At 46.0% G+C, this 24,913-nt stretch overlaps 3 protein-coding genes across 8 annotated transcripts in view; 2 read left to right on the forward strand and 1 right to left on the reverse strand.

Moving 5' to 3' along the window:
- Positions 1 to 16,674, forward strand: part of RFTN1 (raftlin, lipid raft linker 1) — a 203,402-nt gene extending 186,728 nt beyond the window's left edge. For all 4 annotated transcript variants that reach the window (XM_050779561.1, XM_050779559.1, XM_050779563.1 and 1 more), the window contains exons 8-10: positions 5,651 to 5,754; positions 9,066 to 9,147; positions 15,284 to 16,674. In XM_050779561.1, the coding sequence (XP_050635518.1) occupies positions 5,651 to 5,754; positions 9,066 to 9,147; positions 15,284 to 15,688 (591 nt within the window). In that variant the 3' untranslated portion in view covers positions 15,689 to 16,674. The remainder of the gene's footprint in view (positions 1 to 5,650; positions 5,755 to 9,065; positions 9,148 to 15,283) is intronic.
- Positions 1 to 24,913, forward strand: part of DPH3 (diphthamide biosynthesis 3) — a 271,923-nt gene that overhangs the window by 193,854 nt on the left and 53,156 nt on the right. The window lies entirely within an intron of this gene.
- The window catches only part of OXNAD1 (oxidoreductase NAD binding domain containing 1), a 92,130-nt gene that overhangs the window by 21,129 nt on the left and 46,088 nt on the right, over positions 1 to 24,913 (reverse strand). Inside the window, exon 11 of one of the 3 annotated variants that reach the window (XM_050779567.1) lies at positions 16,782 to 19,181. The exons of 1 other annotated variant lie outside the window; for it this stretch is intronic. The gene's annotated coding sequence lies outside the window, so the exon portion shown is untranslated. Of the gene's footprint in view, positions 1 to 16,781; positions 19,182 to 23,368; positions 24,876 to 24,913 lie in introns of those variants that run through there. One more of the 3 variants, XM_050779566.1, reaches the window with a different exon arrangement.

Here is a 24,913-nt window from a genome sequence, read left to right on the forward strand (position 1 = left end):
GCCCACAAGAACAAAAATATTAGAAGAAGATAAAGTAGAAGATGAGTGATTTCAACAAATTTTTAGAAGCTAGAAAGTAGATAGAGGAATCTAACTAATTTAGCAAAATGGAGGAAGCTACAACCTGGACAAGAAGGGTGCCATTTGTCTCTTGCAGAACCCAAGAAAAGCTCTGGTTTTCAAAGCATAAATCATCATGTGATGGGAGGTTGGGGGATGGGAGGTTGGGGGATGTGAACTGCAGAGCTGAAAACCAGGGCATTGGTTTAAAGTCCTAACATGATGTGGTAGGATCCCTAGTTCCCCATCTCTGTCACATGCAACCTAGGAACTGTAGAGATAATGTAGGTATCAGAAGAAACCACTTAAAGAGATAAAATAAATGCATCCATGAAGCAAAAACAAGATGCTGTTTAAAAAAAAAAAAAAAGCAATCAAAAGATAAGAAAGAACTTTTGGGTCTTAAAAATAGGGCAGCAGAAAATTTTAAAAATATAATATTTTGAAAGACAAAATGAAGGCAGTCTTTCAGAAAGCAAAATGAAAAGAGTAAGAAAATTGTGGGGTAAGGAATAAAATTAAAACATCTATCACACATTTTGATTAATACCAGGTCCAGAAAAAAAGAAGACAGAAAATGGAGGGGAGAAAAGTTATCAAAAGGGGGGAAAAAACACTTTTCAGAACCGAAGGACAAGAATCTTCAGATTGCAAGGCCATCAGGTGAACAATCCTTTGGGTAAAAACCCACACCAAAGCACGTTGTCATGAAATTCTGGAACTTCTAGGGGAGAAAAAAAATCCTAAAAACTTTCAAAGCAACACAACAGGTTACAGTTAGAGTATTAGTAATCAGAATAGATTATCTCAATAGCATTGCTGACATCTAGAAGCTACCAGAGGTACTTTCAAAATTTTGACAGATAAATCAATTTCAGCCCAGACTTCTGTACCTAAACTGTTATTTAAGACAAAGGCATTTTTAGAAATGCACAGATTCAGATGACTTCTAGGGCATTGTTGCCTAGAGAGTCACTACAGGATGTGTTCCTGCAAAATGAGAAGGAAACCAAAAAAAGAGAACATACTAGCCATAGACGCTAATTTAGGAAGAACCCAGGCATGGAAAGCAGCCAGACCAGATTGGAGCAAGGGTTCAGAAATGACGTCGCTGGTGGGGAAAAATGGAACTAATGTATTTAGGATCTTGGCATATTTATTGATGGGCATTAAATAGAGGTATTGCAACATGTGGGATGAATTAGTGATGGGTTCATGTACAACCAGGAAGATGAAAAAAATTGAGGTAATAATTAACTCCAGGAAAAACAGAGGGTTATATAAAAAAGAAGGCATGGTCATAGTGCATAATTTGACCCAGCATTGAGCAATATTTGCAAAACTGTGATAACACAAACACTGACTTTTGATTTACTTTAAATTACAAAAAAACCATTTGAAGCACAGAGAAAAAGGAAATAAGAAATGTATATGGGAGCACTAAACCTTTATTTCCCATGGTAGAAAATTAGGATAAAATTGATAAGTAAAATAAGAGTAGTATAAGCACACCCTGCCAGTAATTTATGGGCATTAGTGTTTTGGTAGCAATTTTACAAAAGAGGCAGAGGTAGTTTTTGTAGAACTCTTCCTTACACACCCTAACTGGTGAAAGGCAAGGGCTCAATCCTGTGGATGTCAGGAACAGAGGCAAACTGTCCCCAGTCACTGTTTTCAGGTATGGAGACCACCCCAGATGTAGTGTCAAGCACCTTTCAGACAAGGGAAATCAAATTCCTGTCTTCATTTATAATCATGTATAAAGAGCAACATATTTTCTTTCAAACTCCTTTTCTCCCAGATTGCTTCCCAGAAGAAACAAAGGAGAAAAGAAGAGCAAACTGACATTCAGAATACAAACTTTCTCACTGGACCAATTTATGAATTCCTAATTATTTCCCTATATGGAGGATCTTTAAAATGATCAAAAGACAAATGCATTTCTTAGTAAACTCTACATTCTGTTGTCCTAATTTTTGGAGGGTAAAGAAAGGTTGTGTAGGATGTCTATTTCTTTAGTTGATTTGCAATCACTGGAGAAATTATAGGGAACAAAGGAAAAAAGAGCCATAAATACAAATGAATTCCTTTTATACGAGTTGAAAAACCACAGGATATGCTCCATTTTTTAACACTCCAGGTGTGATCGGAGATTACGTATCCACCACAGGAGAGTGGAGAGTTAATTAAAATTTTTGCTCCTACTCAGAGAAAGAAATGTCTTTTTGTTTGATAAGCAGGCTGGCTTTTGAGTGCTGTTGGTGCTTTCTTCTCTTCTCGCTGGAGTGTCACAAAAAAGCAGATCAAAGAACCTCCATCCGGATATGTTTCCTACCACCTTTCTTAGCTAATGGACTTAAAAGTGTCTTTCACTGACAGGCTCATCTCGTATTTTAGAAATGCCATCTCTTTACTATATTGATAAATATGCAAAAGGGCTATGATAGATGCTTACGGAAAATCACATTTAACATTAATTAGGCCAAGACCATCCCAGATAGTTGGAGTGGGAGAGTCTGGCAGAGTGCAACATCTCACCCCTACCATTTGTATTTTACTTGTCAACGCACCATGTGATGGCCAGAAATTAACACGTGAGATTGAACCTTCAGCTCTCTCAAGCAGGGGTACGTTTTGTTGTGTTTTCCCTTTTGCTTTTGGTCTTTATGATTCGGTACCCTCTGGCTGACATCTCCTATCCTGAGGGGAAAAAAATGTTTGGGAGAAATCCCGCTGTTTTTTTTCTTTAAGAGAGTGACAAAATGAAATAAAACGGAGCAAAATAGAAGCAGCCGGTTTGCAGTCTGTCTAAGCAGGCGGGTTGGGCTGCAGCAGGGGTTGTTCATTGTCTCGCAGCTCTGGGTGCCCACAGAGAAAACCCGGCCCAGGATGCAGCCACCAATAAAAGGACTCCATTCTGCCACTCAGGGCTTTGTGAGGCGCCAAAGCTTGTCCTGGTTGCCATGGCTACTGTCTGATTGTGGCGGGGTTGTCACAGTGCTTGATAAAGTGGGAAGGTTATTCTTGATAGGCCCAAGTAATCATAACCTCGCAAAGCTTGAGAGTGTGGATTTAAAATTGTTTTTCCTCCTCTCTTTAAACTGGGAATATGGGGATGGGGGCAGGGATTCTCAGGATAAAGCAACCTCAGGGCTCCTTCAGCAAGTGGTGAGCGTGGCACGCAGCAGGAGGAATACAGGCTGTGCTCATCTGGAAGGGAGGCATGCGTGTGCCTGGAGGCCAGGCAGAAAGGATGGTTACAACTGCTGGGCCATCTCTGGCCTGATAGGGGCTTCAGGGAAGGGACCAGAATGGCATTCTCTCCTGGCCCCTCCTGTAAACAGATTATTCTTATACCTCTCTCTCCTTTCCTCCGTTCCCTCCTCCTTTCCCCCTTCTTTTACTAAGTTTCCTTTTTCCCTTTCCCCTTCTCCATTTCTGCCCTGTCTCAGTCCACTTGTGCTACTATAACAGGATACCTGAGATCAGGCAATTTATAAAGGACAGACAGTTCTTGGCTCCTGGAGGCTGGGAAGTCCAAGGTCGAGGGCCTGGCATCTTGTGAGGGCCTTCTTGCTGCATCATCCCATGGCAGAGGGGCAGAGAATGGGGGAGAGAGCAGGAGACTGCACTTGTAGCCTCAAGCCCTTTGCCTGAGTTGGTATTAACCCATTCACAAGAGTGGAGCCCTTCTGACCTAAACACTCCCATGAGGCCTCACCATTCAATGTCGTTGCATTGGGGATTAAGTTTTCAACACATGGAAACTTTTGGGGGGACACATTCAAACCTTAGCACTTTCCTTCTTTTCTCCCCTTGCTCCGTCCATTCCCTTGCAGTGCAGCAGAATTTCTAACAGAGCTGATCCTTTAATTTTTTTCTCACATGGAGAATGATGGGAACACTTAGATTTGAGACAACAGCTGATACATTCTGGCCACAGAGTTACAGACTTTTCTTTTGCCAGGAGGGACCTACATGATTACCTAGGCGGTTGTTCTCAGACTTAGCTGTATCAGGACTACTGGGAAGGGCTTTTTAAAACACAGATTCTGGGGCCCTACTCCCAGAGTTCCTGATTCATCAGGTCTGGGATGGGGCCCTGAAAATCTGGGCTTCTAACAAGTTCCCAGGTGATACTGATGCTGCCGGCTTGGGGCCCATGCTTTGGGAACCACTGACATAGGCCAGTACCCATTTTATACAGCTGAGGAAACTGAGGCTGCTGAGGGATAAGTTAGTTGCCAAGGGTTCAGGTGACTTGATAGCCACTCTGGAACTGGTGTCCAGTTATAGAAGCTTTAAAAGCCATTTGAAGAGGCAGGGTAGGTAGGTTGTTCATCGTCTCCCTTCCATCCCACTCACCCAGGGTATCCAGATGAGCTGGTTTTGTTCCCAAAGGGCCGCCAGCAGGATAGCCACTCACCACACATGGCCACCTTCTGGGTGGAGCACTCCAGACCACGGTCATGTGCGCTGCCTCTGAGTTAAGCTGACCACAGACCTTGGCACTCTAGGCCTGGCTTTGCCTTCTAATTTTTGCCCCAGGAAGCCTGCTGGGACTGTGGCTGGGATCTCTCCCACCTCTGCTGGCATTCAAAGTCTCATGGCCCTGCCAGAGAGCCCTTAGGTTTTCAGTTGCTGGCATATTTGTGCTGTTGCCTCTGCTAGCCTGTGAACTCCAGGGGCCAGGGCCGTGCCTTTGCACCCACCATGGCTCTAGAGTACCTGATAAATGAACTTTGTGGGCATACAGGGTGGAAGGAATCTGGATACGTGATTGAGATTTTCGGAAGCCAACTACAAGAAGCCAAACTATGAGGGATGGGGAGTCTAGTTACACACAGGGCAGGGGTGGGGGCTATACTTTCAGTGTTAGTGAGGAGCCCAGAGTAAGAAATGAGGCCTGTTGCAGTGAGAATGCCTACAGAGGTGGAAGCCAGTGCTGGGGCCTCACATCAGGGCTCTCTCCCTGTGCCAGCAGGGGGCTGAGTTTTGTAACTGAAAGACAAATGTTAGTTCCCCCAGATCCTAATTTGAAATAAAACATGGCAGCATTCATTTATCCCTGCAAGGCGGGGCACATAACACAGGCAAAGCAGCTGCTGCCTGTGCACACACATGTGGATGTGCATGTGTGTGTTGCTACTGTGGCTGGACACAAACAACTTGATCATTTGTCAAATGTAAGTGAACTCCTCACAACACACTCTGAACTCATCCAGAGCAGCACGTGTAGTTACATGCCCTGGATACCGCTCAGGGGCGCAACAATTATGCTCCGTCAGTGAAACTCACAGGAGGCTATTTGTCCAGATGAGAATCAAACAAAATTAATGGATTAATCTTTTGGCTCTAATTCCTTGCTGACATCACAGACTGAAATGGGGCCCAGAAAGAAATCCCATGTTGGCAGTTTGACTCCAAACTTTTAAAGTCTTCAGCAAGCGTCGGAGCAGGAGCCTCTGAGCAGCCAGGCACCGCCACTTCTTTTCTGCGTTGCTGGATCGGCAGATGGAATAGTCCCCTCTCACTGCTTGGGAGCTGGCTTGTGGCAGCAGCAGCCCTAATGCTGGCCTTGTTCCCCCAGGGTGTCGAAGTGCAGACAGACTACGTGCCCCTGCTGAACTCGCTGGCGGCCTATGGCTGGCAGCTCACCTGTGTGCTACCAACTCCCGTCGTCAAGACTACCAGGTAACAGTAACAGTAATCATTAGGATTCTATTGAACACTTCCTCTGTGCTAGTCACTGTTCCTAATGAGCACCCCATGTCTATAAATTATTTAATCCTGTGCAAGAGGCTGGTCGTTATGTAAACTCTCCCACTGGGAAGCAGCAGAGCCAGAATTTCGCATTCTTAACCACCGTCACCCAGAAAACTCCCCTGCACCCCTCTTCCCACATAGGGGGCCCTGTGAGTCATTACTGCCCAGCATGTCAAAGATGAGCTGCTCAGACGGAGGGGGTTCAGAGCCTCCAATGCAAAAGAAATTCAGCACCTACTATGTGCCTTGTGCTAGGCTAGGTAGGCACTTTATATATATATATAAATATCTCAGTCCTCAAAAAGAAAAGAAAAATCCTGTGAGGTAGAATTGTATTATTATTAAACCCATTTTGCAGCTGAGGGAAGTGTGGCCAGGGAGGTTGAGGGCACTGGTCACCAGCCCCACAGAGGGACTGTAAAGGCCTGCCTTTCAGGCCTTGGTGCGGCATTCCTTACAATTTCAGGTTCATGCTCATTTGTCCACTCTCAGATCTGCTTACGCTCCCTTGAGCCCAGTCACAGCAACCATAAAAGGCCCTCCATCTATATGTTGGGCTTACTATCCAAATCAGTCCTGCCCTGTGGGGCTGTAAGCATGGATATGATTCCCATTTTGCAGATGAGGAAACTGAGGCTAGGGGAGGCTTGGTCACATACTTCAGGCTATCCGCCAGTAAGTGGCAGAAACTGGGCCTAGAACCTCAGTCCGCAGAGTCAGGCACTTTTCCTGGAGCAGGCCGCCTCTCTGCTGACCAGTAGGGATGCCCCCCCACTGTGGCTCCCAGAGCGCCACCTTTCCCAAGCCCTACTGCATATTCACCACTGCAGAGTGATGGACAGCATGGGGCAAGGCTGGCGACCAGGGTGATTGAGAGTGCAGAATCCTGGTGATAACTGATGTCTTTCCTAGTCCCTCCTTTGGCTCACTAGGATCCTCAGATTCCACGTTAGGTCACAGTGGGTCAGTGCACCATGGGGAGCCAGTCTGTGGCCACTTTCAAGCCCCTTGGCCACTGGAAACCACCATGTTCTTTCTCAGCCAAGACTTCAACAGGCATAGGGCAATGCAGTGGTGTAGAAAGAACCCTGGATTTGGGGCCTGAAGACTTGAACCCAAGTCCTCAGTCTGCCACTTACCGTGTCATGTTGGTCAAGTGACGGTAGCTTCTCTGAGTTAGTTTCCTGGTCAGTTTCCAGAGGACAAGACTCATAATGAGAATGTATTTGAATGTGAAGGCCCAGCTGGTTCTGGGCCATCTAAGCCCAGGGACTACAGACAGGTCTGTCTGTCTCAGACCTTCACACCTGCTAAATAATCCTTCCTAATCCTCCAACTCCCTGTTCCTTAAATGACCACTTATGGTGGAATGGAGAGTGCGTGGAACTGGGCAGATCTGTGTTTGAATCCTCACTGTGTGATCTCCAGCCTGCTCTTGAGCTGAGCTTTTGTTTCCTTCTATAAAAGTGGTAGTCGGATTCTGTGGAGCATTGAGGTGAAGCTTAAATGAGCCATTATGTGTGAAATCACCCAGCCCAGCCGCTACACAAAATAGGTGCAGAGCAAATATTAGTTCTCTCCCTCCTTTTTCTTAGAGACTTTGTAGCTGAATGCAGTAACATGTAAAGACACTTACTTACAAAACAGAGATTTAAGAATTGCAAATTAAAACCACAATGATATATAGCCTCACACTGATTGGGATGGCTATTATCAAAAAGACAAAAGATAAGTGTTGGCAAGGGTATAGAGAAAAGAGAACCCTTGTACACTCTTGGTGGGACTGTAAATTAATATAGCCATTATGGAAAATAGTACAGAGGTTTCTCAGAAAACTAAAGATAGACTTAGCCCATGATCCAGTAATCCCACTTCTAGGTATATATCCAAAGGAACTGAAATCAGTATGCAGAAGAGGTGTCTGCATTTTCATGATCTTTGCAGCAATATTCGCAACAGCTAAGAAATGGAAGCAGCTTAGGTGTCCTTCATCAGACGGATGGATAAAAAAAAATGTGATATATACACACACACACACAATGGAATACTATTCAGCCTTAAAAGCGGGGGTCGGGGACATTCTGTTATTTGTGACAAGGATGAGCCTGGAAGACATTATGCTAAGGGAAATAAGCCAGGCACAGAATGACATACCTTATACTCTCTCTCATATGTGGAATCTAAAAAGGTTGAACTCATAGAAGTAGAGAGTAGAATGGTGTTTGCCAGAGGCTAGGGAGTGGGGCAGATGGGCAAAGGAGAGATGTTGATCAAAGGGTACAAAGTTTCACTTAGGAGGAATAAGCCTTGGTCATCTATTGCACAGAATGGTGACTATTACAAACAATAATGCCTTGTATATTTTACAATTCCTAAAAGAGTAGCTTTTAAATGTTTTCACCACAAAAAATGCTAAGTATGTGAGGTGATGGATTTGTTAAGTAGCCTGATTTAATCAGTCTACATTGTAAACATATATCAGAACATCACACTCTACCCCATAAATATACAATTATTATTTGTAAATTAAAAATAAAATACAAAATCATCAGAAGGGTGGAAGCAGGGGGAAAAAAAGACGGTGATCTTCTTTACAATATTTCTATCATCTTTAAAGGCAGCTCCGGGGTCCTGCCTTCCTGGGAAGAGAGTATTCACTGTATTGTAAGATACGAGCTGCCCCTCCCTCGCCTGTTTTGTTCATGTGAGCCAGAGCTGGTTAACAGGCACTGCCTTGCAGGGCCTGCCTGGTGCTGCGCAGTCTTTGCTGTGCCTGCAGGAGTCATGCATGGCTGAGACCCTGGGTGCAGCCATGACCTCTGCCCACGGTCCTGTAGCAGCTGGAGGGCTGAGCTCATCACCCAGGTCCTTATCTACCTGCCCATCATTACCACAGACAGATGTGGAAGAGGCTCCTGCCCCTTTGAGATCCACTGAAGCAGCCAGTGTGTCCTCATTTGGCCAAGATGCTGTTACTTCCCATTAAGGGAATGGGCATGTCCAGCTAGGAAGCTCACTTTGTAGGGATACCCAAAAAGCTTTTGTTGGGCATCCGAGGTAGCCCCTTGGAAGCAAGGCTGGATGGCCTGGGCACAGGAGAGTAGAGCAGGCGCCTCTTGACTTCTGTCATAATCCCATGGGTGGTCTGCTTTGATGAAATTAGGGATGGCAACATCTGCGTCAGGTTTTGGGTTCCTCTAAGGCATAAAGTGGCTCATTCTCAGCTCCGTGTGTTACAGTGAGGGGAGTGTATCCACCAAGCAAATTGTCTTTCTTCAGAGACCGTGTCTACCTCAGAAAATCAAGAAGAAGGAATCGAAGGTAAGAGACTCTGATGGCCTTCCTACGTTATCCTCAGCAGGGCTTCATCTTCAGTGGATTTTCTGCAGCATTTGAGGGGGTAGCCTGCTCTAGCTTCCAAGGGCTCGCAGAGCCCAAGGAACACCTGAGCCCCTGGCAACCTGAATCACATCTCAGGCTGCTAACACGGGACAGCCAAGGGGGCTGGAGTGCCTTGTCTGCCACTGTCCTGCTGGGCAGGCCAGAAGGATGGAGGAGAGAGGCTCTTCTGGAGGCTCCAGCCTGCCAGATACTCCCACTAGGATGAAAAGAAGGGCACGAAGTCAGTTGCAGCCTGACCACAGGGTGGGGATGGCTTGAGTTCATGGCCAGCTTCTTTGTGTCTTAATCTCACTACCAGCTAGTTGGAGCTCTGGCCTGCCCTGTTAAGATTCCTTAGGACATTAAAAGTGTGGTGACCTGGGCAGAGAGACCCTGCCAGAATCTCTTCATGACAGGCCTAGACCCAAAGGCCTCCGTGTGACAGCTGGTGATGCTAGCCGTAGCCTGTGGCAGCAAGTCCTCAGGCCAGGCTGTCCTCAGAGATGCCCAGAGCCCTTTTCCCCCCTCTCTGGACTCTGAACTACCCTAGAAACACAGTCGCAGAGACTGGCCTTCTCAGAGTCTTCTCTGTGATTCCTGAAGGTGAGCACAAGGGTTGTACGAGGTGCAAGTGTCGGCAACCCTTGCGCCAGATGATTCTGATGCTTCCCACCCCGCCCTGAGCAGTCTGTGGTGCTTTTCCTGAGGACGTTTTCACCAGTTGCTGGGGAAGAGGCCAGTGAGTCGAGTGGACCCACCAAAGTCTGAGTCAGGCATCACCTGGATTCAGCTCACTGTACCTTTGACGGCTGAGGCCACATTCTCGGCAGGGCCTGCCTGACCTGCTCGGCTCCTCACTCTTGGCATCACCCCTGCGTTCCTCACGCTTGGTTCCTCGTGTCTTTGGACACAGAGCCCTGGGAAGGAGCATCAAGCAAATGAACAGATTGGAGCAGCCCCTCACCAGCCAACAACTGCAGGGGGAGCCCACTTGTGGAAGGAGTGCCAAGGCAATGGTGACTTGAAGCCAGATGGGCTGGAGTGTGGAGGAAGGTCTTTATCCAGGCTCTGAAGGTGTAATGTGACAGGTGATGGCACAGTGGACCAGAAGGCAACTGCCAGCCCACCGTCAACCACCAGGAGCAGGCAGCCACCAGCTGGAAGATGGATGGGCTGCAGAGCGCTGTCAGTTTCAGCTCAGTCACAGGCTCACCGGGACTGCATGCGTTCAGCAAGTGTGACATTCAACACGCAGTGCACATGAGGGCCCCTGTCAGATGCTGACAGACACCCGCGGCAGCCTTACAGAGGGGAGACGGTGCCACCTTTGCCTAACAGCTTCCTGATGGTGGGGCACACAGATTCCAAAGGAGAGACACGTGGTTGGATGGTGGTGTGAAGGTCATGGCATCGCATGCAGGGGGACAAATCAGTGGAAACTTGAGTAGGCAGGGAGATTTTAGAGGTAGATTTATAAAAGCTGTTGTCATAAGGTAGAACTGTCTTTCCTCAGGGAAAATTCAGAGAGGATGGGACTCACTGTTCTTGCAGTCAGTAAAAACTTCTCATCCCAAGCAGCTGTACTCATCTGGGTGGACTGCTTTCTCTTTCCATGTACCTAATGAGTTCCTGCCTCATTCCAAGACTGTAGGTGACTGGTGTGGAGCACTTGTTCTACACGAGACCCTCTGGGTCACCTCACAGATGGGAGTCCTCCAGAGAGGGGGCTTCACAGCCAGACTCCTTGGAAGAATCTTCTGCACTGGGTGTCCCCTCCTCACTCCTCAGCTGACACGGGTCAGCGTCCTGCTCCCACAGGCCTGTGTCCCCTGGTGACCGAGTCACTCCATCTAGTCCTCATGATGCCTGAGCTCTTGCAGCCCTGATGCTGGGACCACCCCCACTCCCTGAAGCAGCTTTCTCTTGGTTCTTTCCCACCTCATTCTCCTGGTTTCCCACTAAGTTCCTCAGGGTTCAGACCCAGGCCCATTTCTCCCTTCACTCTTGCCTCTTCCTTAGAAAATCTCTTTTACCACCTCTGTGCCAGTGACCATTCCGCCTGCATTTTCAGCCCTCACTGTGCCCCAAGACTCCAGCTCCATCCATGCTGTGGCTCGAGCAAACCTATGACTCTCCCCCTCCCCACACCTGGCCCACCGCCACCCTATCTAGAGGAACGGCATCACCCCTCAGGGGCTGTCCCTGCTGACCCTCCCCTCTCCTTCCCCTATATTCAATCCATCCTTAAGACCCATCTGTGTTAGGTCCCAGAGGCTCTGGAATCCCTCCACTTTTCTCTGCCATCACTCGCCTCAGCTATTGCAGTCTCCTAATAACAGATCTCCTCTTCAAATAGGTTCTCTATTCAGAGCCCAAGTGATCTGTTAAAAAGGCAACTTGAATCCTGTCATCCCACTGCTCAAAGGAGTTCTAGTTTTGTATGACTCTGAAGACAAAGATGGAAATCAGTACTGTGGCCCTCAAGGCCCCGAGGGCTCTGGCCCCTCTTACCTCCTCTGCCAGCCTCCCATTCTCTGTGGCCTCCAGCTCTTCTATGTCCCCTCTACCAAGGATACTCTCCTTCTTTCTAGCTCTACTTGAGCATCCTTTTCTCAGGACAGTGCTGTCTCCTTTTATACCAAACCAGACTCCTTTGTACTACACTGGAAAAGAACCACGTTCTTCTCCTTCAGAGCTCTCCTCTGGGCTTTTAGTTATTTGTGATCATTATTTTATCCTTTCCAGACAGAGTCAGACATAATCTCCACAAGAGCAAAGCCCTTTTTCCTGTTGAGACCTTTTAATTGGTGCTCAACAGATACTTGTTGAATCAATGAATGAGTAATCAACTTCTGAGCGAGGACATACGTAGTATGTCCAGCATTACAACTTAAGAAATTGCAAGATTGGCACGCCAAGGATGTGGCATATTTAGTCCTCTTTCAATCAGCAACATGGACAGAATTTTCTAATCAAGACTTTTCAGCACTGGAAAGAAACCTCTGTGTACGTGTGTGTGATTTTCAAGGCAAATATTAAACTCCTTCAAAGGGAGTAGGTGGTTTCTACAATTCAGGGGAAGACTTCCTTCCAGCTCAACTACTTGAAGTGGACACATAATGGGCAGTTTTTAAAATATGCAAATTAAATCCACTGGCTCCTGCTGACATGGAACTCTGGACACACACTGCTGTAAAGTGAAGCGTTTCTTTTTTTCTTTTACACAGTTATTTCTGAATTGGGCAGCTAATTGGATTTGGTGACACACCCAACTGCCACAGATGCTCTGGCTTGGGAAGGCCAACTCGGTGCAGCCTGTTTTATCTGCGGCTTGCTGGTTAAGCTCAGAGACTCCCCCAGTCCTGCTCAAAACATGGAGTCCACTCCCCAGGCTGGACTGCCTGCCTTTAAGTGGTGTGGATGTTAGACCTCACCTCAGAGGCTCAACTGAAATCTGGCACACTCCAGGCCTCCTCTTGCTTTCTGAGATGTCTCCTTTTTGAATTGTTGGGATCTGAAACAGTTTTTGCTGTTTGTTTTCTACCGTTTGTGTTCTCGTTTTGTATTATACCAGGAGATCAACAAGATGTGATCTTCTACAGGAAACTGGATATGGCCAGGCATCCAGAGGAAACTATGGAAGCTCTGTTGTTTATTTAGCAAGAGCAGCCCCTGAGAGAGTATCTGGGCTCCTATTACATGGAAGGTCGAGCAGGTGGTGGAACTGTCCTCAGCAGTACACTGCACGACAGCAGAGGGCGCTACTCACATGAAATACAATATGAATGGGGCCCTGGAGGTGTGCACCGCAGCCCTGGAGGCAGAGACAACCATTTTAGAGATCAGTAACTTGAAACTCTGATTCATAACCTGCCTAAGGACTGAGAGCTAACAAGTGCCAGCACTAGGATTTGAACCTATACTATAATGCTTTGACATTTTGGCACTTAGCCAAAACAATCACCACTTTTTTTTAGCCTCTTAGCCAAAACAATCACCACTTTTTTTGGCAACAGTAAAACTTCCTCTGACTTCCCTGAGAGCCGACTGCCTCTCGGAGTACTGTATTACACAGGTAGGCTTCACTGGTCTTTTTCTAAAGACATGTAAAATGATATAAAATGTGAAGAGGCTCTGACTGTTTTGGAACATCCATTAAAAAAAAAAAAAAAGGAGAGACTCTTACATTTGGGCTGGATTAGCAACAGCAGCTGCCTAGCACAGGGCAGCAGTTATGAACCATAACACGGTGCCCGGAAACTATGGAGGCTTGGTGGAGGCAGCCACGGTCATGCTGAGGGCTAAAATCAGTGGCCGCCTCTGGTGGGTTTGGAGCCTTGAGATGCCTGCCTGGCAGGCTTGGATGAAGGAGGAGGTGGGTCTGAGACACCGCTTACCCTACAGAGCGATTCCATTATTGGGATCCTCACAGTTTCGGTGGAAGAAGCTCCACCCATCTCCTAGGGGAAGTCTGCAGCTATAGCATGAGACATTTCAAAAGAGGTCAAAGGAGAAACCCATCCAACATTGTAAGGGAACTCATTTGGGGATTTTGCGGGGTACGGGGTGGGAAAGGACCAGATAAATATTAAATTCTAACCTCAACATGTATTTCACTCATGTTTCTCTACTTTAATGGAACATTCCATTACCATTCTTATCTAAAAGGTGCTAAATCCAAGAATCCTAAAATGTATTAAATCTCAGAATTCTGTGTCTAGGCAAATGTTTTATCTGAGGAAATAGATCTCTACTGTGGAAAACTATGAAAATGGCAGATTTTTAAACATTTACATAGCACATTTTTGGTTTTTCCTAGCAAAGCGCTCAGAATTATTTACAACATGGTAAAGCCTTAAGAAATCATTTCCCACTGATGGTGCAACTGCATTCCTGGGCTCCCTTCTCGAGCCCAGCAAGAAATCATAGGAACAGAGAGCTCCCTTTTTCCTTCAATTATATAACAGCTAAGATTTAAGTGCCTATTTGGTGAAACCAACACGATGCAGCTGAAGCACAAGGCAGTGGCCATGGTGGGAAGTGAAAACTAAAACCTTGTGTGCACTCTGGGCCACCGAGATGAGAAATTCAATTGAGAAACTTGGCCAGTCAGCGGTGGAGCTGGGGCTCTCTCTCGGGTGGTCTTGCTCCAGAGATTTGGTGAGACCCTGCTTGTTGCCCAACTCTATTACTGGCTGCGTGACCTTGGGACTCTGAGCCCCTGACTTCCCTGTCACACCAGGAAATGCTTGGTTGCAGGCTGGGCCCCCTGGGAAGCGGCCTCTGAGATTTGGGGGGAAGAAGTTTTTAGAGGGAGTTACTTTAGGAACACTTGTGGGTACAGGAGCGGGCAGAGGGAGAATTTGGGCTGTGATGCAGTCACAATCCCCCAGGTTGGCTTGGAGCCGGGATGGCGTTTGCGTTGTCCCAAATTGGGATCAGGAAATGGGTTGTTGTATCCCACCTGGGGCGGTCGCTGGTTGTAGGTTGCCCTGGTGTGACCTTCTGTGAGGTGGTGGTCAGCAAAGGGATATCGGCCTAGCTGGGGAGTGGGCCTGCCAGTCCTGTAGGGGGATCTGAGCTGTACAGCACAGTGTCCGCCCCATGTTCTGGGCCCTGCCTTACTCAGGTGACCTGGCGAGAGAATGCCAGCCCCATGGCTGGTAATCCTCAGCCTGCTCAGAATGGAAATGAGTGGCTGCAGCTCTGGCTCTTATTGGGGGCAGGCCTCACATCTCCTCTCCATCCTGGCCCTCCAAATGATTAGGACTTCAGGAGCCCTTTCCTATGTGGGCCTTTGGTATAGAGCCAGTCAAAAGAAATACTCCTCTGCCCCCATAGAACCTGAAATCTACATCTAAAGTACACATCCTGGAAGGCATGGTGCAGGCTCTTGGGGTGGGTGTGATGTGATTGGATGCCATTCAAGTTTGGTGCCTGTACTGCTTGGCTGGAGGATGCTGGGAATTATATGTGTCACTCAGACATGGTGTGGGTATGAATGCAAACAAGGCTTCGGGGGAAGCTCTGGGTTCCCGGAGGCTTGTTATTTATCCCCATTCGCTGTGATTTCTAGTTTCAGTGGCGATTCTCCAGAGAAGAAATGCACAACAGGCAGATGAGGAAATCGAAAGGTAAACTCAGTGCCAGAGACAAACGACAAGCAGAAGAAAATGAGAAGAATTCAGAAGACCAGTCTTCCAAAGCTGGAGACATGGGAAACTGTGTTTCAGGACAGCAGCAGGAGGGTGGAGTCTCCGAGGAGATGAAGGGCCCTGACCAAGAGGACAAGGGAGAACAGCTGTCCCCTGGTGGCCAGCTGTGTGGGGTGGGTGTGGAGGGCGAGGCTATGCAGAATGGTCCTGCCAGCCACAGCAGGGTCCCAGTGGGGATTTGCACTGGGCACTCCAATCCTGGAGAGGATGCCAGGAATGGGGATGCTGAGGAAATCAGAGAGCTTGGTACGGTTCAAGAAAACTGAGTCTCGGGCAATTTGTGTTAAAACTAGGTGAGTTGCCAAACCCAAGGCATCTTACCAACAGCTGGTTTGGGGGCTGGTTTCCCTGGTGTTGTGTGTTAGCTACCCTTTGGCTTGGCTTGACCTCTCCTTGTGAGCTCACCTGAGCCCTCCCAGGGCCAAGTTCCTGACAGTGTTGGTTTTTGCACATCCACTGGAAAGGTGTCATTAGTGACCCAGTGTTAGAATGCAAGAGGTCAGGTTATTTCTTCTAGCCCTCATGGCTGGAGGCCCAGTCCTGGCTCCACCACTCCACCAGCCAGAGGGTCTGGACCATCCAGTGCCTGTCCCACCACAGGGCCTCCAGGGAGCATTCGGGTCAAATCCATGGATACCTTGGGCCACAAACCAAGACTGCTGATCATCCCACACCTTGTGGGGCAGTGTCCATCCGCTGCAGCAACTTGGTGACTTAACTCCTCCAGGAGCCCTGTCAGCTGCCCTCCTCCACCTAAACCCCTTAGACTCTTCTGCTTTGGCAAATAAAATGACATCGGGGAGGGGAGGTGCTCTGCCTCCCAGCTTTTCTCTAAATAGTCCTATAGATACTGGTAATCTGGAAATGAAGAAGTAATTCTGTGTGTGCACCTACTCTTGCAGAATGTTCAAGGAAGTATTCTGTGTTAGTATTAATGCCAAAAAGTTTTTAAAGGTTTTGTACTCAGCACATCATAGGAACACACATTACTTCTGTCATTTCAGGGCGTCGGGACTGGCTGGCACCCTTGTTATGTGCTATTTTAATCAGTGTAACATTGGTCAAGTTGTTACCCATGTATGCTGTGACTATTGCGTGTTTATATCGTCCAGAAAGTATTGAGGCTTTACGTAGATGCAACTGGCGAACCCTGGAGAGAGAATGCCGATTGTCTTGACCAAAACCACAGCCTGTCTCTTCTCTTGTTTAGTTACTTATGGCAATAAATCATCTATGAGTTAGTGCACCGTGAGGAGTGAGTGTTTATCGCGTCACTATGAAAAATCCTGGCCTAATGTCCAGAGGACTTCAGCCCACACCCCCCATTCACTCTTTGTAAGTTTCTAACTCCTGACAGCATGATGACATGGCGGAGGAAGACACAGTTCCCATGGAAAGCTGCAGAGCCAGCTAGGCTTGCTGTGCTTTCTCGTCATTTGTAGAAAGAGACGGCAAGTGGAACTCAGATGCCACCAGGTAAGTGAGGGGTACAGCCACCTCCCATTTCTGGGATGGTGGCAACAAATACCTTTTTAAAATAAGCAAAAAACCTCACATCAATGTATAACATTGTTTCCAAGCTTTTAAGTAAATTATTTAATGCGGCAAGACTTCTCCCTTTGCAAGTTTATTCAAATAAAACACATTTGTAGGCCGGGCGTGGTGGCTCATGCCTGTAATCCCAGCACTTTGGGAGGCCAAGGCAGGCAGATCACCTAAGGTCAGGAGTTCCAGACCAGCCTGGCCAACGTGGTAAAACCCCGTCTCTACTAAAAATACAAAAATTAGCTGGGTGTGGTGGCGCATGCCTGAAATCCCAGCTACTGGGGAGGCAGGAGAATTGCTTGAACCTGGGAGGCAGAGGTTGCAGTAAGCCAAGGTTGCACCACTGCACTCCAGTCTGGGCGCAGAGCAAGACTCCATCTCAGGGGGGGAAAAAAAAAAAAACACCACACATTTGTAATATATTTTCATAGAGCACAATTTAAAACCTTTGTACAGCCACATCATAGTTTTTTCTTGACAAACTCTCTCACCTAACCCTCAGAGCTTAAAAAGGTTGAAGGCCCTGTTCAAAGAGAAGACAACTATGTTTTAATGACATTTTCCACAACTAAGTCATTAATATCTATACAGCATTTTGATTTAATAAAAACATTATCTCTTGGCATGTATCTTAAAGGATCATGATTTTAAAAATATATGCTAGTCAGCAACAAGCCAAGACAAAAACACCACTCTCAACTTTGAAAAGCACATAGTTCCAGGCTGGAGGACCTTACATTACTCAGCTTTGGGTACATTTTTCAATTAATTAATTGACATTTATGTTGGCTGCATTTGCTATGGGGAAACAAAGGTGACAATAACTAATTTGAATTCCTCAGGAGAGTTTGGCTCTAGTGTCAGGCTAACAATTCCTAAAGTTCCTGTTTTTTCTCCCTTGCTTCTCTACACCCTGCTGATTCTGGCAAAAATCAGTCTACAGTGGAGGGCGTTAAGTTAGCAGCAGCTTGAAATCACTGAGGAAGCTCTACGAAATCCTGATGCCCGGGGCCCGCCCGCAGAGCTTGTGAAGGAATGGTCGGTCTGGGGAGTGGTGTGGGCATCAGGATTTTTAGAAGCTCCTGGAGGATTCTAAGGTGCAGCCAAGGTTGAGTACCACTGGCCACAGGGTCTCTGTAAGCTGAAACACAACTTGTTCCTTGTGAAATAAAATGCTTTCTACAAGTGGTAAATAATCAAGGCCCTAAAATCCATTCTCAACATCCTGCATGTACATTTCAAATGGAAGCATTCCTGAAGGAAATGTTAGTCTCCTGTGATTGCCAATAGGGTAAAAGGCCATCATTTGCACTGACCGGGTCCCAGGGACAGTAAAAGCCACAAAGACACATAGTGTTTGGCATGAGGAAGCTTGTGCACTTGGCAGTTAAGTCTGTGAGGCTGCAGCTGTCACAGTGGGTTTGCAAGGGAGTCCTGCAAACCCACTGTAATCAGGTGGTTATCAGGTGATTGAAATGAGGCATTCCTACGATGCTGTGGCTGAATCCAGATTCTTTCACTGGGAAGCTGTTTTCAACCATTTCACCTGCAGAGGCTCAGGAGTGCGTAGTGGGTGAAGTTTAGCACCATTGGCAGGGCAACGATGGGAGGAAGAATTCTTATCAAATCTACTTAAAGCAAGGCAGGTGCATTGCTCTCAAGTGCATACAGCCACAAGGTCAAAATACTGACATATGGAAAGCCTGAGGAAACCTATGTTAATGAAGTAGTAACACTGTAGCCCAGCTGGGCTTTGGAATCAGACAGAGCTGGTGAGGATGCTAACTAGACCCAGTCTACGTGTGTAACCTCCTCAGTTTCTTTACAGCTCTGAGCATCAGTCTCCTCAAGTGTGAAATGGGGTGAAATGGCGCCTACCTCTTTGGATTTCTGTGAGGATTAGTAAGATGTGAATAAAGTGCTTGGTCCACGGTAAGCACTCTGTGGGCAGCAGTTAATCACAATGCTGACAGGTAATCAATGTGTCAGATACTGTTAGTGCTCACCCCATATCCACGGAAGTATGTCCTCCACTCCCCAGCTCCTCTTGCAGTTTGGAGCCACGAGACTGGTTCTGGCAATGAGACAGGAGCAGGTCTGATAAAAGCTTCAGGGACACCCAGTCCTTTATCTCCAACGCCCTCGGCACAGTTCAAGATGGACCATGAGGCTGGGTGTGGTGGTTCACGCCTATAGTCCCAGCACTTTGGGAGGCTGAGACAGAAAGATTGCTTGAGTTCAGGAGTTCAAGACCAGCCTAGGCAACATAGCAAAAACTTGCCTCTCCAAAAAATAAATAAATAAATAAATAAATCAGTTGGGTGTGGTGGCACACGTACCAGCTACTTGGGAGGCTAAAGTGAGATAATTGCTTGAGCCCAGGAGGTCGAGGCTGCAGTGAGCTGTGGTCACACCACTGCACTCCAGCCTTGACAAGAGAACAAGACCCTGTCTCAAAAAAAAAAACACTGGATCTTGACATGGCCATTAAATAAACCTTTGCTAAGGTGAGCCACTGAGATTTTGACATGTATTGGCTACTGAAGCATAGTATATCCCATCTTAACAGAAATACTGTAATAATATTTGTAAAGTCTTAAATTATTTAGCAGTGGTTTATAAGTAACAAAAAGGTAAACATTCGTCAAATACCTGTCTGAATTTTTCAGATCTCCAGGCTGACCATGCTTCACTAGAGTTGCTGATGCTTGATGGGAGCAGCTTCCAAAAACATTAGCAGGAGGCATTTGAATTTATTTCTTACGAAGCACGTTTTATCAGTACTCTAAACATACTCATCATGGCCCTCTTTAAACCACAAAATCTTTCAGGAATAGTTCTCCTGTGTCGACAGTGCTTATTAGTAGGAATACGTTGACCCAAAACTCATGACTCATGCAACCCACTCTAGCTGCGCTCCTAGCTGGCCCAGGGGCTCTGTGCTGCAGGGAGCACACAGTCTGGGCTCTGTCCTGCTAGGGTTCACAGCAGCCTAAGACTGAAGATCCAGTCCTGAAAGGACTGGCAAGACGGGGGAAGGGTGAGGATGACTGGTGTGTGTGGCCAGAAGCTCGGCACTGACTCCCAGTTGTTGCCACAGATCTTGTTTCCAAGAGCCCTGCCGGAAGTGCTGGAGGCCAACTGCGTGAGTACTGCAGGGTGGGCCCCTGGTGATTAGTGCTCTGCCTGCACTATGACCCGCCAAAGCCACTGATGCAGCTTCCCAGGAGAGGCTGGGTTTCCTGTACCTGGCTCCTAGAGTTTTGAACAGGGAAGTGTGTGCACATGAGATCTAAGGACAGGACCCAACGAGCCTTTGGCTGGGTTTCTGAGGTAGCTGCTGCCAGAGAAGGAAGCAAAGTGATGTTCACCACAGGTTCCTGTTGATAACAATCGTTTCAGTGGCCAGACTAAGAAAATGAACCCTGGCTGCAGACAACTGGCTCTCTGAACCTGGCTGGTGCTTGCTTCCCCAGACCTTGCAAAACAGCGGCATGTCCCTCTAGCAGAGGAAGCCAGGCTACGGGACAGACCTGTGCATTTATGTGGGCATGAGGGGATCAAATGATTTGTTACACAGATACACATTTTAAAATTCCTACACAACTGTGCTAGATGCTGAGAAGATAGCAACGCACAAGGGCCTCGTGAACCATGGTAAGGATTCTGGTCCTTGTTATAAGGGTTAATAGGAGGCCACTGATTAGTTTTAAGCAGGGAAATGACATCAAATCTGCATTTTTACAAGCACCTTTCTGGCTGCTGAATAAGGAAAAGGCAGGGGTCCCAAAGATGGTGCAGAGGCCAGCGCTTTGGTCCAGGTGGGGGCTGCTGGCTTGCATCTTAGCAAAGAAGGGGACAGATTTCAGAGTTACTCAGAAGCAAAACTGACTGGATTTTGCAAATGATTGGGGAATGAGGGAGGTATTGAAGCTACCAACCATGTCCTTATCAAAGGCATTTCCTCAAAGTAATAAATACTCCAGTGATATTGCCTGGAACTTTTCCAGAACCTCTTGCATGGATTAGTTTTCAGAGTTTGACACATTCAACATCAGACAAAGTCACTAAAAGTGAAGTCTTTATACCTTTCTTAAGACCCAAAGAGACCAGGTGCGGGGGCTCATGCCTATAATCCCAGCACTTTGGGAGGCCGAGGTAGGAGGATCACAAGGTCAAGAGTTCAAGACCAGCCTGGCCAACATGGTGAAACCTTGTCTCTACTAAGAATACAAAAATTAGGCGTGGTGGCACGTGCCTGTAATCCCAGCTACTTGGGACGCTGAGGCAGGAGAATCACTTGAACCTGGGAGGTGGAAGTTGCAGTGAGCTGAGATCATGCCGCTGCACTCCAGCCTGGGTGACAGAACAAGACCCCATCTCGAAAAAATACATAATAATAATTTTTAAAAAGACCCAAAGAACTACGTCTTTTTGGGAGGGACAAAGGAAGGGAGTTGTGTGGCAACGGAAAGCAGCAGCTGTTGGGGAGGTGCCATGGTATGCATGTGGGAGTACAAAGGGAACCATCTGTTTTGGGTCTGATGAGCAGAGTAGGAATTCTGCCCCCAATTTTTTTTTTTGGACACTGATTTTCGCTCTTGTTGCCCAGGCTGGAGTGCAATGGCATGATCTCAGCTCACTGCAACCTCCGCCTCCCAGGTTCCAGCGATTCTTCTGCCTCAGCCTCCCGCATAGCTGGGATTACAGGCATGCACCACCACGCCCGGCTAATTTTTGTATTATTAGTGAAGACAGGGTTTCTCCATGTTGGTCAGGCTGGTCTCAAACTCCCAACCTCAGGTGATCTGCCCACCGCAGCCTCCCAAAGTGCTGAGATTACAGGCGTGAGCCACCGCGCCCAGCCCCAAATGATTTCTAATGGTAATGCTGGCAATTCCAGCAAAGCCCTGAGCCAGGAATTGGTGGAGAACCACTCTGGCTGTCAACTGTAAGGACTGGGTCTTGAAAGAGTAAAGATACTCATTCATCCAGAGACAGCTTTAAAACATGATCCCCAGGCCGGGCGCGGTGGCTCACGCCTGTAATCCCAGCACTTTGGAAGGCTGAGGCGGGTGGATCACGAGGTCAGGAGATTGAGACCATCCTGGCTAACACGGTGAAACCCCGTCTCTACTAAAAATACAAAACACTAGCCGGGCGAGGTGGTGGGCGCCTGTAGTCCCAGCTACTTGGGAGGCTGAGGCAGGAGAATGGCGTGAACCCGGGAGGCGGAGCTTGCAGTGAGCCGAGATCGCGCCACTGCACTCCAGCCTGGGCGACAGAGCGAGACTCCGTCTCACAAAAAAAAAAAAAAAAAAAAAAAAAAAAAAAAAAAAAAAAAAAAAAAAACATGATCCCATGTTGCTGACTGGCAGTAAAACTTACACTTGTGTAATTAAATGTGTTGCTCACTAGTCATTAAGTTCAATTTGGATTTGGATTTGGATTTTTCTGTGGCCTCTAAATAATATAAAGCCTTAAAGATAGTAAGAAATATATTTCACTTATTAGGGTGAGCATTAAAATGCTTCCTATAATGGACCTCTGATTTCACGAACCTTCAGTCCTGGGTACCTCCTATCTTGCTGATTGTTCAATGAAAAAAAACAAGAGAATCACAAGAACAACTAGCAGACTTACCAGTTTCTCGATCCACAAAAAGCCTAATAACTGTCTAAAACACTTTTTTTTTTTTGAACCCGGGGAACTATCAATCCAGTCCCTGTCTCAGTCAAGGCCACCTTAAGCCCCAATGGGCAAATGTCAGTTTCCTTACTAATGGTAATTCCACTATTTCTCTTGAGCCCTGACTCCAGAATTTAATCAGCAGTATGGTCCAAAAGTTCTCTGTATCAAACCAAACTTTCCCTTGCTTCAGTACAAAACAATGTCTTCTTATTCTGTCAACCCCAGAGATACAAACAATAGTCATTCCAAGAATCAATAAAATATTTGAAGACAGTTAAGATACTCCTTAGACAATCTCTCGGTATAGTCAACCTTGATCTCTAAGGCCCATTTTTCTATCATGAAATTACAGAAAGGAATTTTAAATTGCATAGTCCTACCCACAGCGACAGATAAGGAAAGCGGGTTTCAGAGAGAGGTGGAATGAGTCACACAGGAAACAAGTTGTAGAATGGGCATGATTTAGGTCTCTTGAAGCCTGGTGCCATGTTCCTCCCACCACCCCACACAGTCAACCAATCTGCCTCATTTTTTGTTTCTTCTCTCTGGGCTCCTATAGTCTCTAAGACAGGCCTAATTGGAGTTTTACTCTATAGAAGTATCAGAAGAAAATATATCCATAAAAGCTGAAGGAAAAGACCAACATATATGATGATATATAACTTTAAAACTCTGTTGTAAGTTACATCAAACAATTCAGGAACTGGTAACAGACTGGAAAAAATACATATATTTGTAATATACATAAAGGATTAGCACTCATTCTATTTTTATAAAGCGTTATAAATCAGTAAGATATCAAAATGGATATACAACAGAAATATACCATTCTGAAAAGAAGAAATAAGGATGGCTAAAATACCTTAGGGAAAAAAAATGCTATGGAGCAATCAGAAAATTGTTAAAAAAATCACTTTTCATCTAACTGATTAGGGGAAAAAAATACTTAAGTATGAGACTGAGGGTATCTAATGTTGGCCAGAAATGGGCACTTTCATACCCTGTTAGAATATAAACTGATTAGGCATTTATAAGGTAACTTGGCAATACTAGTCAATTTTTTATTCAGAAATGGCACTTCTAGTAATTCTACAGGAGTATGTGCATAAAAATTATACAAACAGGTTTACTGCAATATTGCTTGTAATGGCCAAAAACTCCAAACAATTTAAATGTCCATCATGGAGATATGGTTAAGTATATTACGGTATATAGCAAAAATTTGAAGTGTGTTAAAAGAATGAGATACATAGTTGTATATGTATACAAGGTTAATATACCATAAAATCTCTAAAAGGATCCCCAGCAAGTTTTTTATACAGAGGTTCCTTCTAGGCGAGGGAATAGGACAGGGGAGAAGAGAACTTCAGCATTTTAATCTGTATAGTTTTATATTTGTGGTCACATTTATTAGGTAATAAAAAATTATTTAACAATTTTTGGTCATATTTATTAGGTAATTTTTAAAAAGGAAGAGACAAAATCTTGTTAAGCTCAAATATAGCAAAATAGGACATGGGGATGAGCTGGAAGGGGCCAGGTTAGGCTGATCAGCTCATGCAGGTTTTAAGAATTCAGAACAGACCAGATGAAGATGGCTGCTCAACAACTATAAAAGTTTGGATTCCTGGGCACAAAACATTTTAAAATGCATGCCTTGATTTTATGGCACATTAGGAGGTATCTGCATGTCATCACTACACTGCTAGCTTATTGTATGTTAAGAAAGAATAATATTAAAGACCAGACATCTTGCTGTTTTAGATGAGAACAGTATACTTCTTTTGAGTTTTAAAATAAAATAAAATGAAATAACAGCTCTCAGGTGAAATTATCAGATCATCTGCAATAACCAGGAATGGAGGAAATTGCTGTTTTCCATTCAGACAGAAAAAAAAAAAAAATAGGAGAGACATGCCCTTGGATCATTTGACAAGCACTGCAAGCACGCATGTGTTTGTGCTGTGAGTCCAGTGTAACAATCCTCCTACCCCCAGAGCATGGGTGCAGCCTTTCCCACTCCCCTACCCCTGGGCCCCTAGGATCCATCATTCCAGTGACTCACCCAGTCATCCATTTGCTATAGTTTCTCTTTCAAACAGTGATAGATGCAAAAAAATTTTCCCCCAGAGCATTTCCACTTTCAATTTTGTCGAAATGTTCTCAATGTGTAACTCAGTTATTTCCAGAAGATACTTTCCATCACTCTTAGACTCACTAAAAAAAAAATAAGTGGTTTCCCAAAGTATTTAACT

Source organism: Macaca thibetana, chromosome 2 (assembly GCF_024542745.1).
Source record: "Macaca thibetana thibetana isolate TM-01 chromosome 2, ASM2454274v1, whole genome shotgun sequence".
Lineage (NCBI taxonomy): Eukaryota > Metazoa > Chordata > Mammalia > Primates > Cercopithecidae > Macaca > Macaca thibetana.